This window comes from Tachyglossus aculeatus, chromosome 6, assembly GCF_015852505.1.
Source record: "Tachyglossus aculeatus isolate mTacAcu1 chromosome 6, mTacAcu1.pri, whole genome shotgun sequence".
In the NCBI taxonomy this organism is placed as follows: Eukaryota; Metazoa; Chordata; class Mammalia; order Monotremata; family Tachyglossidae; genus Tachyglossus; species Tachyglossus aculeatus.
In genome coordinates this window covers 39,884,864-39,903,302 of record NC_052071.1, presented here as the reverse complement: position 1 = coordinate 39,903,302, position 18,439 = coordinate 39,884,864, and the positions used below count along the sequence as shown (strand labels likewise).

The 18,439-nt window shown below is 45.6% G+C and overlaps 3 protein-coding genes across 3 annotated transcripts; all 3 read left to right on the top strand.

Annotated features, from left to right (window-relative positions):
* Window positions 1-575: 575 nt before the first annotated feature.
* Window positions 576-5,419, top strand: LOC119929562 (olfactory receptor 10V1-like). The gene is made up of 3 exons (XM_038747733.1): window positions 576-1,517; window positions 3,739-3,809; window positions 5,236-5,419. The coding sequence occupies exons 1-3, from the start codon at window positions 576-578 to the stop codon at window positions 5,417-5,419; spliced, it is 1,197 nt and encodes a 398-aa protein (XP_038603661.1).
* Window positions 5,420-10,653: 5,234 nt separating this feature from the next.
* Window positions 10,654-14,128, top strand: LOC119929561 (olfactory receptor 10V1-like). The gene is made up of 3 exons (XM_038747732.1): window positions 10,654-11,600; window positions 12,996-13,046; window positions 13,999-14,128. The coding sequence occupies exons 1-3, from the start codon at window positions 10,654-10,656 to the stop codon at window positions 14,126-14,128; spliced, it is 1,128 nt and encodes a 375-aa protein (XP_038603660.1).
* A 2,878-nt stretch (window positions 14,129-17,006) lies between these two features.
* LOC119929504 (olfactory receptor 1009-like) lies at window positions 17,007-17,966 on the top strand. The gene has a single exon (XM_038747681.1). The coding sequence runs from the start codon at window positions 17,007-17,009 to the stop codon at window positions 17,964-17,966; it is 960 nt and encodes a 319-aa protein (XP_038603609.1).
* The last annotated feature ends 473 nt before the right edge of the window (window positions 17,967-18,439 follow it).

Sequence of the window (18,439 nt, the reverse complement as noted above, 5' to 3'; positions counted from 1 at the left end):
GTGCCTGGTACATAGTAAGCTCTTAAAAAATACTATTATTACTATTGTTAATTACTGTTCTTATTATTAACTGAGGCTCAGAGAAGGGGAGAGGCTCACTGAAAGTCACGCAACGGGTGTTGCCATCTCCATCCCAATCTCCCGTCATTCTCTGGGAATCACCTCCATCCTTAGACTTCCCTTGAATTTCCCCAACTTCTACCCTGAAAGAGAACACAAAGGAGCCAGCCATCCTCCAAGGTGAACAGTATTCTCCATCTTCACTGAGGACAGGACAAGAAACCAACCTCCCCTATAGGAGGGGAGCTATGAGCTGGAGAAGATTGTGTTCTGGTTAATTGTTGGAATTACCAAACATTGAAATCCAAGGAAAACTCTGGAGAGCCTCTCTAGATGCCTTAGGTCTGCTTCTTCCTGGAAGCAAGGGAATGTATTGGAGGACTCTTGTTGTTTTGTGCTCTCTTGAGTGCTTAGTACAGTGCTCTGCACATAGTAAGCACTCAGTAAATATCATTGATTGATTGAGGAGCTCCAAATGTTCCTTTCAGCCAAACACATCTCTCTGAGGGCAGAAGATGGACCCTGTGCAGAGAAACTCAACCTCAGCCTCTGAGTTCCTCATTCTGGGCTTCGACAATGACCCTGAGCTGCGGTTCTTCCTCTTCGGGCTCTTCTTCATCATGCACCTAATCACCCTGACTGGACACCTGACCATCGTGCTGGTCACCTCAGTGGACCACTCCCTCCAGACCCCCATGTACTTCTTCCTCCGCAACCTGTCGGCCATCGAGGTCTGCTACATCCTGGTGATCGCCCCCAACATGCTGGCCAATTTCCTTTCCAAGAACAAGACGATCTCCTTTGTCGGCTGCGCCCTACAGATGCACTGCTTCATCGCCCTCGGGGGAGCAGAGTGCTTCCTGCTGGCCTTCATGTCCTACGACCGCTACGTGGCCATCTGTCACCCGCTGAGGTACGCAGTGATCATCAACAGGGCCCTCTGTTTCCAGATGCTGGCCGTCGCGGGCCTCAGCGGCTTTGTGCTTTCACTCTCCCTCACCGTCCTGATCTTCCGGCTCCCTTTCTGTGGCTCCCACACCATCAATCATTTCTTCTGCGACATCCCCGCCCTGCTCTTCCTGGCCTGCACAGACTCGCAGGTCAACGAAGTCGCGGTCTTCATCGTCTGCGTGCTCATCCTCCTCGTCCCCTTCCTGCTGATCCTGCTCTCCTACGCCTTCATCGTGGTGGCCATTTTGAGGATCCGGTCAGCCGAGGGAAGACGCAAGGCCTTCTCCACATGCGCCAGCCATCTCGTGGTCTCCCTCCTGCACAATGGCTGTGCCATCTTCATCTACATCCGGCCCAAATCCGCCTACGCTCCCGACCAGGACAAGGTGGTGTCCCTGGTCTACACCAACGTGACCCCAATGCTCTACCCCGTGATCTACAGCCTGAGGAACCAGGAGGTGCAGGGAGCCCTCAGGAGAGTTTTGGGGAGGAAGATACTTTCTCGGGTACCCTAGGTCTTGGTGGGATTTTTCTAGCCAACTCATCATAGGACAGTCCCAGAGTCTCTCAGATCCCCAGTGGCTATTCTTGGGGCACTTTTGCCATGCTAAGACATCAATTATTTGCTATTGTTATTAATAATAATAATGACCATCATTAGTAATAATTATGGTACTTGTTAAAGGATTACTATGTGTGAAACACTGTTCTAGGTGCTAGTTAATCAGTTTGGATGCAGTCCCTGTCCCACATGGGGCTCATAGTCTAAGTAGGAGGGAATAGGATTTAATCCCCATTTTACAGATGGGGTAACTCAGGCACAGAGCAGACATGTGGCATAGTCAGGATTAGAATCCAGATCCTCTGGCTTCCAGGCCAATGCTTTTTCCATTAGGCCATACTGCTTTTCATAAGCACTTGTAAAGTGCTTACTATGTGCCAGGCATTTTATTAAGCACTGGGGTAGATATAAGCTACTCTGTTTGGACACAGGACATGGACTGTGTCCCACATGGGGCTCACAGTCTTAATCCCCATTTTACCAATGAGGGAACTGAGGCACAGGCAAGGTAAGTGACTTGCCCGAGGTCACAGAGCAGACAAGTGTTGGAGCCAGAACAGTATCCATAGGACTATTTTTGTGGATATGTATTTTGTGCTTCTAGACTGTGAGCCCACTGTTGGGTAGGGACTGTCTCTATATGTTTGCAACTTGTACTTCCCAAGTGCTTAGTACAGTGCTCTGCACACAGTAAGCACTCAATAAATACGATTGATGATGATGATGATGATAAATACGATTGAATGAATGAATAGAAACCAGATCCTTCTGAGTCCTAGGCCCGGGTCCTATCCGTTAGGCCATGCTGCTTCTCTAATGTTTGGCTAGCATGTTCTGAAGCTCCCTGTCAGAAAAACATCTTCTCGTGCCTTTGTGAGGGAAAGCCAGAGGGAAAGGAAGGAAGGAAGAAAAGAAGGAAGGGAGAAAGGGAGGAAGGAAAGAGAGGAAGGTCAGAAGATAATAATAATGCTGGCATTCATTAAATGCTTACTATGTGCCAAGCACTGTTCTAAGCACTGGGGAGGTTACAAGGTGATCAGGTTGTCCCACGGGGGGGGCTCACAGTCTTCATCCCCATTTTACAGATGAGGGAACTGAGGCCCAGAGAAGTGAAGTGACTTGCCCAAAGTCACACAGCTGACAAGTGGCAGAGCCGGGATTTGAACCCATGACCTCTGACTCCAAAGCCCGGGCTCTTTCCACTGAGCCACGCTGCTTCTCTAGGAAGCAGGAAGATAGGAAGGAAGGTAGGAAGAAGAGAGATTGAGAGGTGCTGGGATGCTGTAGGTGGGAGGCAGGGTTAAGGAATGGTGGCTGGGATCCTTTAGACTGTAAGCTCCTCTAGACTGCAAGCTCACTGTGAGCTGGGAATGTGTCTGTTATAGTGTCACATCCCAGTCTCCCAAACACTTAATATAGTGCTCTGCCCACAGTAAGAGCTCAATAAATACAGTTGACTGAATCAGCCCCAGACTAAGCCCCACTTTTCCTCAGCTCCCACTCCCTTCCCCATCACCCTGACTTGTTCCCTTTGCTCTTCTCCCCCACCACGCCCCAGATGACTTATGTATATATGTATATAGCTATAATTGTGTTTATTTATATTGATGTCTGTTTACCTGTATCGATGTCTGTCTCCCCCCACCCCAGACCATGAGCCCATTGTGGGCAGGGATTGTCTCTCTTTATTGCTGTATTGTACTTTCCAGGCACTTAGTACAGAGCTCTGCACTCAGTAAGCACTCAATAAATATGAATGAGTGAACGTATCTAGGTGGGAGACAGTTTTGGGGGGTGTTGGTGGGGTGCTGAAGGTGGGAGGCAGTAAAGGAGTTGCTCTGGGTCCTACAGAGAGGGGCGTGCCGGGGAAATGATTCTCAGAACAGGTGGTGGACATGCTATTTCTTGACCACTCCTCCAGCTGGAAGCAATCTGCTACCTCACCTCCTCCCCTTGGGGCTCCAAACATATTAAATACTCCCTCCGGCAGCAATCGCAGACTGTTTGAGAGAGTCACTTTGCTGCAGATAGCACAGGGTAGCTCCCAGCCCTGGCCAGAACTGTTATTTTGGGTATTAAATGAGCTCTCTAACCATCTCTCAGTAATGAAGGGGCTGTGCGTGTGGGTGGGCTCATACCATGGCTGAATTTCTAGCACAACGTAGCTTGCTCAAGGAAAAATAGAGTTCAAGCAGGAAGCAGTAACATCCCCACAAGGTGACCAAATTCATACCTGGTAAGAACTGGAATTTTGCTCCTTTTAGAATGATTGTAAGGGAACGTCAAATTTTGTGCTCATTAAGATAAGTATTTCACCCCATCAGCCAGATTATAATAATAATGGTATTTGTTAAGCGCTTACTATGTTCTAAGCACTGGGGGGGAATACAAGGTGATCAGGTTGTCCCACGTGGGGCTCACAGTCTTAATCCCCATTTTCCAGATGAGGTAACTGAGGCACAGAGAAGTTAAGTGGCTTGTCCAAAGTCACACAGCTGTCAAGTGGCGGAGCCGGGATTAGAACCCATGACCTCTGACTCCCAAGCCCATGCTCTTTCCACTAAGCCGTGCTGCTTCTCCACCTCAGAAGTCTCCCCTGAGCTTCAGAAAATTCTGACAGAACCTTATTAATAATGGTAATAACTGTGTTATTTAAGGGCTCATTATGTGGTAGACACTGTAGATTCAAGATAATCAGATGGGGTCCCTATCCACAGTCAAGTAAGTTCTCAGAAACCATTTTGCTTTCAATCAATCATATTTATTGAGTGCTTACTATGTGCAGAGCACTGTACTAAGCACTTGGGAAGTACAAGTTGGCAACATATAGAGACAGTCCCTACCCAACAGTGGGCTCACAGTCTAGAAGACTGTGTTTACATACATAAATAATAATGTGTGGTATATTTTAGGAGCCTGTTCTGTGCTGAGATGTAGGGTAGATGCAACTTAATTGGATCAAACAAAATCTTTGTCCCAAAGTCTGGAGGGGAGAGGATGGGGGGAAAGGTATTTTAATCCCCACTTATAAAGAGGAAACTGAGGAACAGAGAAGTGACTTCCCCAAGTTCAAAAGAGTTAGGATTAGAACCCAGGTCTCCTAAATTCCAATCCTGGATTCTTTCCACTAGGCCGCTCTTCACTACACCCTCTTTCCAAGGCTGGGTGGAGTTTCAACTCACAGCTACTGTCCTGTCCACACCAGCATTTGGAAACCCATAGAATTCCAGAAGCACCCTAATATCCAGAGAATAGCAGGGGCTTTCAATTAGTGGTTTACATGCTCGTCTTCCCAGCGAAAGTCCAAGGAGTTCACTGACTTTCTTCCCATTCCCACCCACCAAAGAATTCAGAAAAGGAGAGTAGGTGTAAAATCACAGTAATGCCTTGTGGGTCTGCTCTTCTAGAGAGGAGCCCACTGTTGGGTAGGGACTGTCTCTATATGTTGCCAACTTGTACTTCCCAAGCGCTTAGTACAGTGCTCTGCACACAGTAAGCGCTCAATAAATATGATTGATTGATTTGGCGGGGGGCGAAGGAAAGGGGCACTAGAATGGGGTTAGTGCCTCATCATGAGGAGAGGTGAAAACACCTGATGAAAAAGGGAGGTGCTGAGGAGAAAGAAGAAACTTTAAAGTGCTTTCTTTGCTTCTTGTCACTAGCTCTTCCATTCAGCGGTATTTCTCCTCACATCTCTGGAACATTATTAAAACGTCTTACCAGTTTCTGGTCCTTCAGTCCAGCTTGGATCTGGTCTCAACCAGTTCTGGGATCTTTGTAGAAGAAGTTGGAGACTATTACACTAATCAGTCCTGCAATAGTTTGGCCGGAAGCAGTGTGGTCTAGTGGATGAAACATGGGCCCGGAAGCCAAAGGAAGCCTAATTCAGGCTCCATCACTTAACAGTAATAATAATAATTGTGGTATTGTTAAGTGCTCACTATGTGCCAGGCACAGTACTAAGCACAGAGGTAGACACAAGCTAATCGGGTTGGACACAGTCCCGGTCCCACGTTGGCCTTGCAATCTTAATCCCCATTTTACAGATGAGGTAACTGAGGCACAGAGACATGAAGCGACTTGCCCAAGGTTACACAGCAGACAAATGGCGAAGCCAGGAATAGAACCCAGGTCCTTCTTACTCCCAGGCCTCTTCTCTATTCATTCATTCATTCAATCGTATGTATTGAATGCTTACTGTGTGCAGAGCACTGTACTAAGCACTTGGAAAGGACAATACAGCTAAGCCACACTGCTTCATCTTCCCTGCCGTGTGACCTTAAGCAAGTCATAACTCGTGTCTCAGTTTGTTACTCTATTTATTTTACTTGTACATATTTATTCTATTTATTTTATTTTGTTAATATGTTTTGTTTTGTTCTCTATCTCCCCCTTCTAGACTGTGAGCCCACTGTTGGGTAGGGACCGTCTCTATTTGTTGCCAACTTCCCAAGCGCTTAGTCCAGTGCTCTGCACACTGTAAGCGCTCAATAAATACGAATGAATAAATGAATGAATGAATCTTGGACAAGTCAGTACTGCACCTCAATTTTGCCATCGCCTCACTAGGGAAGCAGTGTTGGCCTAGTGGAAAGCACAAGGACCTGGGTTCTAATTCCGCTTCCTCCACTTGCCTGCTGCGAGAACTTAGGCAAGTCACTTGACTTCTCTGTGCCTCGGTTCCCTCATCTGCAAAGTGGGGATTCAATAGCTTTTTCTCTCCAACCTGAGAGCCCCATGTGGGACCTGATTGTCTTGTATATACCCCAGCATTTGATGCATAGTAAGCGCTTAACACAGTTAGGGACAATCATACCTGCCCCTCTCTCCCTCAGAAAGAAGCTGTTAGAATTAAATGATCTCTTAGAAATGAATGTTCTTTGAGGTCTTGGGAGATGAGGTACTATAGAAATTCACAATATTGTAACCAACATTTCAACAGGAGTTCTTGGCCAGGGTGGACTGTAACCTCTGTAGTCCAAGTAAGAAATCCATAGGACCTGGAAGCAATTTAGAAAATGGAAGCTTTAGATTACATGTTTAAACATAAAGGAATCGTGAATACAGAAAATGGAGTTTTATAACACAACAGGGCAGGCATGAAAAGAGAAGAAACAAAATCAATCAATGATGTTCAGGCAATTAATGGTATTTTTTGAGCAATTACCGTGTGTGTAGAGCTCCGGTAACTGAGCACTTTGGAGCATACAATATAATGGAGTTGATAGAAGCAATCTCTGCCCAAAAGTCTAGACCTTCTTGATTTCCCCCTCACCCAAAGGGTCTGTATTATTATATTAAATAATATAAATTGCTTATTTATATTAAAGTCTGTCTCCTGCTCTGGGTTGGAAGCTCACTGAGGGCAGGGAACATGTCTACCAACTCTGTTGTATTTTCCCAAGTACTTAGAACCATGCTCTGCGTAGGGTAAGTGCTCAATAAATACCACTGATAGATGGGAAAGAGTCCAGAAATGAGTCCAGGTGCCTGAACCAAAACAGAGAGAACCATAATTGCCTGTTCTTCTCCGGCATTGATTTCATCTCCTTGGCCACCTAATAAGTTGGCACAAATTAAACCAGTGACTCTTGGAATAAACAATTGGGGAGATACAATCCCCAAGGTACTGGCTTTTTAGGTGAGAAACAAAGGTTTGACAAAGGAAAAAATTCTCAAAAGATTTTTTGAAGCATTTTAATCAGGAAAGAGCCTCTACATCCTCTAGACTAAAGCTCATCATGGACCAGGAACATATCTATCAACTCTCTAAGCTCCTCCTCTAGACTGTAGTAAGCTCATTGTTGGCAGGGACTTGGTTTATTGTTATATTGTAGTCTCCCGAGTGCTTAGTACAGAGGTTTGCACACAATAAGCACTCAATAAATGAGATTGACTTGAATTATATTGTAGTCTCCCAAGCACTTAGTACAGTGCTCTGCATGCAGTGTGTTCAATAAATAGGATTGATTAAATCAGATATGTCCACCTGTCTACATGTTTTGCTGTCTGTCTCCCCCTTCTAGACCGTGAGCCCGTTTTTGGGTAGGAACCATCTCTATATGTTGCCGACCTGTACTTCCCAAGCGCTTAGTACAGTGCTCTGCACACAGTAAGCACTCAATAAATATGATTGAATGAATTAATTACAATGAATGTGCTGTGTACGCCCTAATCATTTGCATGTGGACAGCACTTGAAAAAAGATTAATCATTAATCAGTAAAAAGAATTGGCTGCCTAACCCAGCAGTATTAACCCAACAAAACAAAATGGAATTGGTGAATAGAACTATCATGAGAAGCAGCATGTTCTAATAATAATAACAATGAAGCAGCGTGGCTCAATGGAAAGAGCACAGGCTTGGGAGTCAGAGGTCATGGGTTCAAATCCCGGCTCCACCAATTGTCAGCTGTGTGACTGTGGGCAAGTAACTTCACTTCTCTGGGCCTCAGTTCCCTCATCTGTAAAATGGGGATGAAGACTGTGTGCCCCCATGGGACAACCTGATCACCTTATATCCCCCCCTCCCCTAGTGCTTAGAACAGTGCTTGGCACATAGTAAGCGCTTGACAAATGCCATCATCATCATTATTATTATTATTATTGTTATTATTATTAATGGTACTTGTTACGCGCTTGCTATGTGCCAAGCATTGTTCTAAGCACTGAGCACTGTTCTAAGTGCTGATCGAAAGAGCACGGGCCTGGGAATCAGAGAACCTGGGTTTTAATCCCAGCTTTGCCTCTAGCCTGCTGTGTGACCTTGGACAAGTCACTTCTCTGTGCTTCAATTTCCTCATCTGTAAAATGGTAGGTTGGTCTGGTGGATAGAGCCCGGGCTTGGGAGTCGGAAGGACCTGGGTCCTAATCCTAGTTCTGCCACTTGTCTGCTGTGTGACCTTGGACAATTCATTGAACTTCTCTGCGCCTCAGTTACCTCATCTGGAAAATGGGGAGTAAGACTGAGTCCCATGTGGGACATGGACTGTGTCCAACCCCAGTGCTTAGTTTGGTGCCTGGCACATAGTAAGTGTATAATAAATACTATTATTATAATTATTATTGCTATGGCTTGCAGAAACAAGGTTAATGGGTGAGACTTCCTTGGGTGAGGGAATGCCATCCTTTCTAGATGTGAGTGAGCAGGGAATGTATTTACCGACTCTGTTCTACTGTACTCTCCGAGTACATGGCACACAGTAAGCACTCAATAAATACGATTAAGTGGGGGGAAAGAGTAAAGTCGTTGTGGGCAGGGAATGCGTCTACCAATTCAGTTGTACTGCACTCTTCCAAGCACTTAGTAGCCCAGCTGCACCTCCATCCTCTCACTTCCCTGCCATGCCCCGGTGTCTAACTTCAAGCCGCAAGCAACCACGTGCGACCCTACTGAGAGCTCACCTCCTCCAGGAGGCCTTCCCAGACTGAGCCCCTTCCTTCCTCTCCCCCTCGTCCCCCTCTCCATCCCCCCATCTTACCTCCTTCCCTTACCCACAGCACCTGTATATACGTATATATGCTTGTACATATTTATTACTCTATTTATTTTACTTGTACATATCTATTCTATTTATTTTATTTTGTTAGTATGTTTGGTTTTGTCTCCCCCTTTTAGACTGTGAGCCCACTGTTGGGTAGGGACTGTCTCTATATGTTGCCAATTTGTACTTCCCAAGCGCTTAGTACAGTGCTCTGCACACAGTAAGCGCTCAATAAATACGATTGATGATGATGATGATGATGACCCACAGATTGGACGTGCCTGCCTCGACTCAACTGTGAGCAGGGAGTGCTGTTAGTCTGGGGAGAGAAGGGCAGTTGGAGGCCAGTTACAGATGTTATGAAGTCAGTCTTGCCCAGGGTCCTGAGAAGAAAGTAGATCAAAATGACCAGTCCCTTTTTTAAATATGGGGGTACACAGACGGGCAGACGGACACAGGCAGGAAGACAAAGAGAGAGACAGGCAGGAAGAGAGAGACCGGCAGAGAGAGAGAGAGACACACACACAGAGAGACGGGCAGAGAGAGAGATTTTAGACTAGGTTGTACGATGAGTTTTGGTCATTTGTAACTGATTTTCAAACACGTGGGACAACCTGATTACCTTGTATCTACCCCAGAGCTTAGAACAGTGCTTGGCACATAGTAAGCGCATAACAAATACCATCATTATTATTATTATTATTAAACAAACACACCTAGCCATCTTCCTGGTCTGCTGCAGCCTCTCTGCCGGCACTGATGCTTTCTCCTATAGTGTCTCAGGTCACAGCTCTGCGGTCCTCTCTCAAATGATCTTGTTTCATTGTACTTTGTCTCTGAAGACTGCAGAATGTTTTCATCCTATCAGACTAGAGACCAAAAAAAAAGCAACTTGGCCTAGTGGATAGAGCATGGGGCTGGGAGTTAGAAGGATCTGGGTTCAAATCCAGACTCCATCATGTGTCTTCTATGTGACCTCGGGCAAGTCACTTCACTCCTCTGGGCCTCAGTTACTTCATCTGTAAAATGGGGATTAAGACTGTGAGCCCCATGTGGGACATGGACTGTGTCCAACCTGCTTAGCGTTGATCTACCTCAGCGCTTAGTAATAATAATAATAATGATGATGATGGTATCTGTTAAGCACTTACTATGTGTGAAGCACTGTTCTAAGCACTGGGGGGATACAAGGTGATCAGGTTGTCCCACGTGGGGCTCACAGTCTTAATCCCCATTTTACAGATGAGGTAACTGAGGCACAGAGAAGTTAAGTGACGTGCCCAAAGTCACACAGCTGACAAGTGGCAGAGTCGAGATTAGAACCCATAACCTCTGACTCCAAAGTCCAGGCTCTTTCCACTGAGCCACGCTGCTTCTCTAATATAATCAGGTTGGACACAGTCCCTGTCCCACATAGGGCTCACAGTCTTAATCCCCATTTTACAGGAGAGGTAACTGAGAAGTGAAGTGACCTGCCCAAGGTCACCCAGCAGATGAGTGCCTGAGCCGGAATTAGAACCCACTTCAGATCAGGATAATGGTCCAAGCTCTGTATATGATGCTCCCATCCCTTTGCTTCTCAGGGCTGCTCCCAAAGATGAACGGGGCTTTAGGAAACCTCACCACGGCCGCTGAATTTGTTTTCTTGGGATTTACGGACCTTCCCGAGGGGCAGGTCTTATTGTTTGGGCTTTTCCTTCTCATGCACGTGATCACTCTGTCTGGACACCTGACCATCACGTTGATCACGCTGATCGATCCCTGCCTCCAAACTCCCATGTACTTCTTTCTCCGCAACTTGTCTTCCATCGAGATCTGCTACACGCTGGCCATCATCCCCAACATGCTGGCGAACCTCATCTCGGTCACCAGGGAGATTTCTTTTGCCGGCTGTGCGATCCAGATGTATTTCTTCGTGGCCTTAGGCACGTCAGAGTGCTTCCTCCTGTCCGTCATGTCTTACGATCGCTACACCGCCATCTGCAACCCCCTGAGGTACTCGGTGATCATGAGCCGGCTGTCCTGTCAGAGGCTCCTCCTCGCCGTCGGCACCTCCGGCTTCGTGCTGGCGCTCGGCCTCACCATCCTGATCTTCCGGCTCCCTTTCTGCGGCTCCCACGCGATCAACCACTTCTTCTGTGATGTCCCCGCCCTGCTCTTCCTGGCCTGCTCCGACACCCGCGTCAACGAGCTCGTGGTGTTTGCCCTCTGCCTCCTCGCCCTCCTCATCCCCTTCCTGCTGATCCTGCTCTCCTACGCCTTCATCGTGGTGGCCATTTTGAGGATCCGGTCGGCCGAGGGAAGGAACAAGGCCTTCTCCACGTGCGCCGGTCATCTCGTGGTCTCCCTCCTGCACAACGGCTGTGCCATCTTCATCTACATCCGGCCCAAGTCCGCTTACGCTCCCGACCAGGACAAGGTGGTGTCCCTGGTCTACACCAATGTGACCCCGATGCTCTACCCCATGATCTACAGCCTGAGGAACCAGGAGGTGCAGGGAGCCCTCAGGAGAGTCCTGAAGAGGAAAATATTTTCTGAGAAAATGTAACCTTCCCTTTCCTATAGGGAAGCAGCATGACCTAGTGGAAAGAGCCCATGCCTGGGAGGCAGAGGACCTGAGTTCTAATCCCAGCTCCGCCACTTGTCCGCTGTGTGAACTTGAGCAAGTCATTTAGCTTCTCTGTGTCTCATGGACTGTGTCCAACCTGATTAGCTTGATTCTCTCCCAATGCCGGGCACCTAGTAAGCACTTAACAAATGTCATCAGAAAAGAAAATCAGGTTGAACATAGTCCATGTCCTACACAGGGCTCACAGTCTTACGCCCCATTTTACAAATGAGATAAACAAGATCACCCAGCAGATCAGTAGCAGAGCCAGGATTAATAATAATAATTATTATTATTATTATGGCATTTATTAAGTGCTTACTATGTGCAAAACACTGTTCTAAGCGCTGGGGAGGTTACAAGGTGATCAGGTTGTCCCATGGGGGGCTCACAGTCTTCATCCCCATTTTACAGATGAGGTAACTGAGGACCAGAGAAGTTGTGACTTGCCCAGAGTCACACAGCTGACAAGTGGTGGAGCCGAGATTTGAACCCATGACCTCTGACTCTAAAGCCCATGCTCTTTCCACTGAGCCACGCTATTTAAAACCCAGGTCCTCTGACTCCCAGCCTCTTGAAGGCAGAGACCATGTCTACAGACTGTATTATATTGTATTTTACCAAGTGCTTAGTACAGTGTTCTGCACACAGTAAGTGCTCAATAAATGTGATTGCTCGGTTTTGTCTTTAGTCACACTTCAAGCATTCCCATTTCATCACACACCCCCACGCAGAGTGGTGGCTGTTTGAGTGGAGAGGAACAAGTGGATTGGGACGACCTCAACGACGCTGCTTGCTCTCATCCATTGGGTTGGCTCACATCTCTGTCGGCTTTTCATTCCAACAAGGAAAGAGAAGGAGCATGGCCTAGCGGGTAGAGCACGGACCTGGGAGAAAGAAGGACCTGGGTTTTAATCCTAGCTCTGTGACTTGTCTGCTGTGTGACCTTGAGCAAGTCTCTTAACTTCAGTGTGCTTCAGTTACCTCATCTCTAAAATGGGGATTAAGACTGTGAGTCCCATGTGGGACAGGGACTGTGGCCGATCTGATTACCTTGTATCAGCTCTTAGAACAATGCCTGGCACATAGTAAGGGCTTTACAAATACCATTAAAAAAATCACTAAAAAGCAAGGCTATAAAAACACCAGGCCTTCCACTTCCTCTCCAATGATATTTGGTGTGTGTCCTGTGTGCTCACAGCCTCCAAACACTTGGGGGCTGACGGAAAAAGTTGATTTTGTTCATGAAGTTGGGTAAAATGTTGAGGACCCTGGGGCTCTTTAGGGTGCTGTCTGATAGGGTACCTTCTGGAGCATATCCATATTCCCAGATCTGAGAGGTTCCGGAGTCTCTGGAGGAAGGGAACTCCTCAGAGGTTCTTGTAAAGCTTAAACATAAAAGGGGTGGTGCTTTGGGGCATGGGCAGATGCCTCAGGAGATTACTGGGATTTTTAGTCCCAACAGTGTATACATGTCGCTGCGCTCCAGTCTCTGCACTGGTCTTTTTGTTTTTGTTTATTTTGGTGGTATTTCTTAAACACTTACTATGTTCCAGACACTGTTCTAACCACTGGGGTAGATGCAAACTAATAGGGCTGGACACAGTCCATGTTCCGCATGGGGCTCACAGTCTTAATCCCCCATTTTATGAGATGAGGTAACTGAGGCACAGAGAAGTTAAATGACTTGTAGAAGGTCGCTTGGCAGATGTGGTGTAGCTCCAATTTTTTAAACAATTTTAAACACTATAATAATAATTATAATTGTGGTTTTTAAGTGCTGACTGTGTGCCAGGCACTGTACTGAGCCACAATCCATGCAATGCAACCCAATACAAATGAGTCAACTCTAAGAACAAACCAGAGATGTATATGTGTGTGTGTGTGTGTGTGTGTGTGTTGGGGGGGGAGTAGGGGGGAGAAGAGAGAGAGAGAAAGAAAGGAAGAAAGAAAGAAAGGAAATAAATGAAAGGAAGGGAAAAGAAAAGAAAGAGAGATAGAGAAAGAAAGAAAAATCCAACCCCTCTAAATGTACTTAGGAGCAGCTGAATTCTTGGAACCTGGCAGGATCACAATAGGTTGTGTGGGCTTATAGAAGAGGTGAGGAGAGTGAAGCCATGAAAGGTGATATTGTCTACTTTATTCAGTGGCCACCTTGGTTTCTGGATTGAATTCAAGGGGGAAGACTGGAGGGTGGGTCTCAGTCAATGTTTGAGATGGAGAAACAACTCCACTCCAAAACTTTGTAGGTTTGGTTTCCTTGGGGTGTCTAAATCAACTGAAAAAATCAGTTGAGGTTCTTTGTCTCTTGATGACACAATCTGTGGCCAATAGAAATACTGAAACTCAGAAAATATTTGAAAATCTCAGAGAATATTTTGTTGCAATGTTTGGGGTTCAGCTCTCGCAGACTAATTATCCAGCATTGGCCATGGCCGTTGAAGAAAATCTACCAAGAAACTAAGTTTAGAAGAGAAAAGAAAATGCAAACTCCCAAAAAACTGTCGAGAACTGATTGTTTAAAGCTCTTCTTCGGGCTTTATTACTTTTAATTGCCAGAACAATGAACTCTTTTATAACAAATTCTCAGCTGCCAGTGGTATTAAATTAGAAATCATGGGCATGTTTATTTTTGCTTCCTTTCCCAGAGGGATGTCAGACACTTGGGACTACTTAGAGAGAGAGGGAGAACTTACATCATTATTACCCATAGAATTCAAAATCCCTCTTCCCCACCATTAATCCAAGAATGTTTCATCCATTATCTTCAGGTTTTCCAGAATAAACTTTATTGACTTTTCATTGGTTAAGAAAGCTGCCTCATTATATGTCCCATAGCACATTAAATTACTCCCCTCCGTTTTGTTATTCACTGGGGTATTAATGAGGTGGTAGATCACTGCATAATATTACATCTAATTAGCTTGTCTCTCCAGCGCTTAGCACAGTGCTTGACATCTAGAAAGTCCTTGATAAATACCATCCTTATCATATAAGAAAAGCTTAGTCATTGCCCTTTTCCATTCTGAAGCTCTTCAATCTTCAAGATTCTCCCCAGTTGACTTTTACTTACTTGTTTGGGGATTTGGGATCCAGTGGTAAACATTTTAGCCGCTTAATATCATAGTGCTTGAAGTTACTTGAAGATGTCTTTCAATGGAGGTAAGTCTTTAGCCAGTGAGAATCAACTTTCAGATCCAATGGAGGAAAGAGCTATTGGACTCGTAATCTCAGAACCTAAGCATTTCTCAAAATAGAGGTGGTTTATGAATAGAAACATACTTTGCAGTTTTGTCAGGTCAACTGGATTGGTTTCAGAAGGAAATATACTACTGAATCTTGAATCCAGATATCCATTTATCCAGCAAGGCAACCGGGTGGCATGAGTTCTCATCATAATTTTGTGATGGAGAAGGAAGTATTCTCAAATATTTTTTTCTAAATAATGTCACCTCTTCACTCCAGAAGCAATGTTTAACTGCACTGTGGTTCTGGATGACAATAATGCATTTTCCATCATGGAAATTCCCTAACATTTTTAGTTTAGGTCATGGCCAACCCCGCAGCAAACTCAATTCCCTTCCCGCTTTCTCCATAGAAATCAAATATAGTAAAGCCCAGAATTCTTGGGGGCACCAGGGAAGTTCATAAATAGCACAGCAATGACACAGCACCCAGATTGGGAACCTCTGCTCCACTGTTTTGGCAACACCAAAATGAATTTAACAGTTAACAAGTTATGTTAGGTGTCTGAAGACAGTGCTATCTTCTCCCCCATTTCGTGTTAATTAGCCTCTTGGTTTGGAGAATGGAAAACCAGTGGTTGACATGGTCTCCTAAACTTTTGCATACCAAGAGGTAGGGAGAACCCAGCCCACACACCTTCTCACTGAGTCTCGATCTCTGGAACACCCTCCCTCCTCAAATCCGACAGGATACTAGTCTTGTATCCACCTCAGTGCTTAAAACAGTGCTTCACACATAGTAAGTGCTTAACAAATGCCATTATTATTATTATTATTATTATTATTATTGCTGTCCTCTCCTTCAAAGCGTTATTGAAGGCATATCTCCTCCAAGAGACGTTCCCAGACTAAACCCCCCCCTTCCTCTTCTCCCACTCCCTTCTGCATCACTTGCTCCCTTTGTTCTTCCCCCCACCCAACCCCACAGCACTCATGCACCTATCTGTAATTTATTTATTCACATTGATGTCTGTCTCCCCGTCTCCAGACTGTAAGCTCTTTGTGGGCAGGCAACGTGTTTATTGCTGTATTGTACTCTCCCAAGTGCTTAATACAGTGCTCTGCATACAGTAAACTCTCAGTAAATACTATTAAATGAATTGAATGATTGAATGAAAGTAGTAGTAGTAATAGCATTTATTAAGCACTTACTGTGTGTAGAGCACTGTACGAAGTGTTGGGAGAGAATAGAAAGGTGGGGATTAGATGTGGAGGGATGGTGAATCTCACTTTATAGTCAGGGAAGGAGATTGAAGACACTTAGCCAAACTTACAATGCAATCTACCAGAAAGGGAATTCAGGTTCCATATTTTCTCGACTGGGTCCTACTGGGTTGTAGTTTAACACTATTTCTTCATTTATCTTTCATTCATCAGCAGCAAAGCTTGAATCAGGTGGGATCCTATCCGGGAATCTCATATCTGATATCCTTGATAATGTATTAGTTGATAAACACAATCCCTACCCTCAGTGAGCTTACAGTCTAGTGGATATAGTGCACGCGTTCATGAGCTGAGAAAATGAGCAATCAGGGATACCCTCTCTGAGTCCCGGTTGATAGGGCAGACACTGCCCGAAAGGAAGAATCTCTTCCGAGAGGAATCCTTCGTGGAGAATATTCCATGCCTTGGGATCACTGACATTCAAACAGGAATGAGCCTAATGTAATCTTGTTTTCTAGTAAGGAAGGAATTCCAAGACCTCAAGATTCTTAAGACAGAGAGCAGTGGAGGAACAGCTTAATAATATGTAAAATAGGCTTGACCATTTTCCATATGTGGATTCTGCATTCAGTCGTATTTATTGAACACTTACAGTGTGCAGGGCACTGTACTAAACTCTTGGGAGAGTATAATACGACAGAGTTGGTAGACATATACCTCTCGCCAGTGTGACTTTGACCTTTCATTCCTCAGTTGAGACATCCGTAAAGTGGTCAGACTCTGAAAAGTGCAGCAAAATCTTTGGCCGCAAGCTACCTGCCTTCCAGATTGGGGTCATAGCTCTAGAATTATCTGCGCCTTCCTTCCCAGATCAGTCTGGCACTCATATATCTTCCTGTTTCTGCTCTGGCAGGAGGAAGCAGATCTGGAGAAATGGAAAGTGAGAATCAGACATTAGTGACAGAATTTCTCATCCTGGGTTTAACAGACGATCCGCAACTGCAGCCCGTTCTCTTCCTGTTGTTCCTGGTGATCTACTTCCTGACAGTGTTGGGCAACGTCACGATTGTGGTCGTTACCTGCCTTGATTCAAGACTCCGCACGCCCATGTATTTTTTTCTCAGCAATCTGTCCTTCCTAGATGTGTGCTACACTTCAGTGACGGTCCCGAGGATGCTGCTAAACCTCCTGTCCCAGTTCAAAACCATTTCCTACTCAGCTTGTATTTCCCAATTATATTTTTTCATAGTATTTGCTGGCACCGAATGTTTTTTGCTGACAGCCATGGCTTACGATCGGTATCTGGCTGTCTGCAAGCCACTGCGCTACCCTGTCCTTATGGATAACAGACGTCTCCTTCTGTTGGCAGCAGCTGCCTGGGGAACGGGAATCTTCAATGCCACATCACACATCTCCTTTACTGTCAGGTTGGTATTCTGTGGGCCCAATGAAATCGACCATTTCTTCTGCGACATTCGGGAGCTCTTGAAGTTGGCTTGCAGCAGCACACGGGACAACCAACTGGAAATATTCCTGGTGGGAGGGACATTGAGGATCACCTCCTTCTGCTTAACTCTTGGGTCCTACATCCTCATCATCATCACCATCCTAAAGATCCACTCTGCAGAAAGCAGGAGGAAAACCTTCTCCACTTGTGCCTCCCACCTTACCGTGGTGGTCCTCTACTATGGGACCCTGAACTTCGTGTATGGACGACAGACAACCGGGAATGCCCTGGATGTGAGCAAAACAATGAGCGTCATGTTCAGCGTGGTGATTCCGATGCTGAACCCGCTCATTTACACACTGAGGAATCAGCAGGTGAAGGGGGCCATCGGAAACTTCTGGACAACTAGATGTTGCTTGCTAAAACCCCCGCTCAGTGCAGGTTGAAATCTATATGTGGTGAGACCTGGGCAAATTCACCCAGAGTCCAGTTATTCCAATCCTTCTTTCTTTCCTATTGGAAATCTGACCCTTATTGGAAAATCCAGAGAAGCAAAGTGACCTAGTGGATAGAGTCTCTAGACTGTAAGCTCACTGTGAGCAGGGAATATGTCAGTTTATTGTTACATTGTACTCTCCCAGGCACTTGGTACATTGTTTTTCACACAGTAAGTGCTCAGTAAATACAATTGAATGAATGAATGAAACAGTACAAGCCTGAAAGTCGGAAGGATCTGAGTTCTAATCCCTACCCTGTCTTTGCTGTGCTATCTTGGGCAAGTCACTTAATTTCTCTGTGCCTGTTACCTCATCTATAAAATGAGAATATTGTGAGCCTCGTATGAGACATGGACTGTGTCCAACCTGATTAGCTTGTATCATCCCAAGTGCTTAGCTGAGTTGCCTGGCACATAATAAGC

Bases quoted from the DNA above. Each gene is read 5' to 3' on its own strand.
- LOC119929562 (XM_038747733.1), top strand. From the start codon at position 576: ATGGACCCTGTGCAGAGAAACTCAACCTCAGCCTCTGAGTTCCTCATT. The intron at 1,518-3,738 runs GTACCCTAGGTC...AGCACAACGTAG, and splicing joins GGAGGAAGATACTTTCTCGG to CTTGCTCAAGGAAAAATAGA. The intron at 3,810-5,235 runs GTAAGAACTGGA...TCTTGTCACTAG, and splicing joins GGTGACCAAATTCATACCTG to CTCTTCCATTCAGCGGTATT.
- LOC119929561 (XM_038747732.1), top strand. From the start codon at position 10,654: ATGAACGGGGCTTTAGGAAACCTCACCACGGCCGCTGAATTTGTTTTC. The intron at 11,601-12,995 runs GTAACCTTCCCT...CCATATTCCCAG, and splicing joins AAAATATTTTCTGAGAAAAT to ATCTGAGAGGTTCCGGAGTC. The intron at 13,047-13,998 runs GTAAAGCTTAAA...TGTGGCCAATAG, and splicing joins GGAACTCCTCAGAGGTTCTT to AAATACTGAAACTCAGAAAA.
- LOC119929504 (XM_038747681.1), top strand. From the start codon at position 17,007: ATGGAAAGTGAGAATCAGACATTAGTGACAGAATTTCTCATCCTGGGT.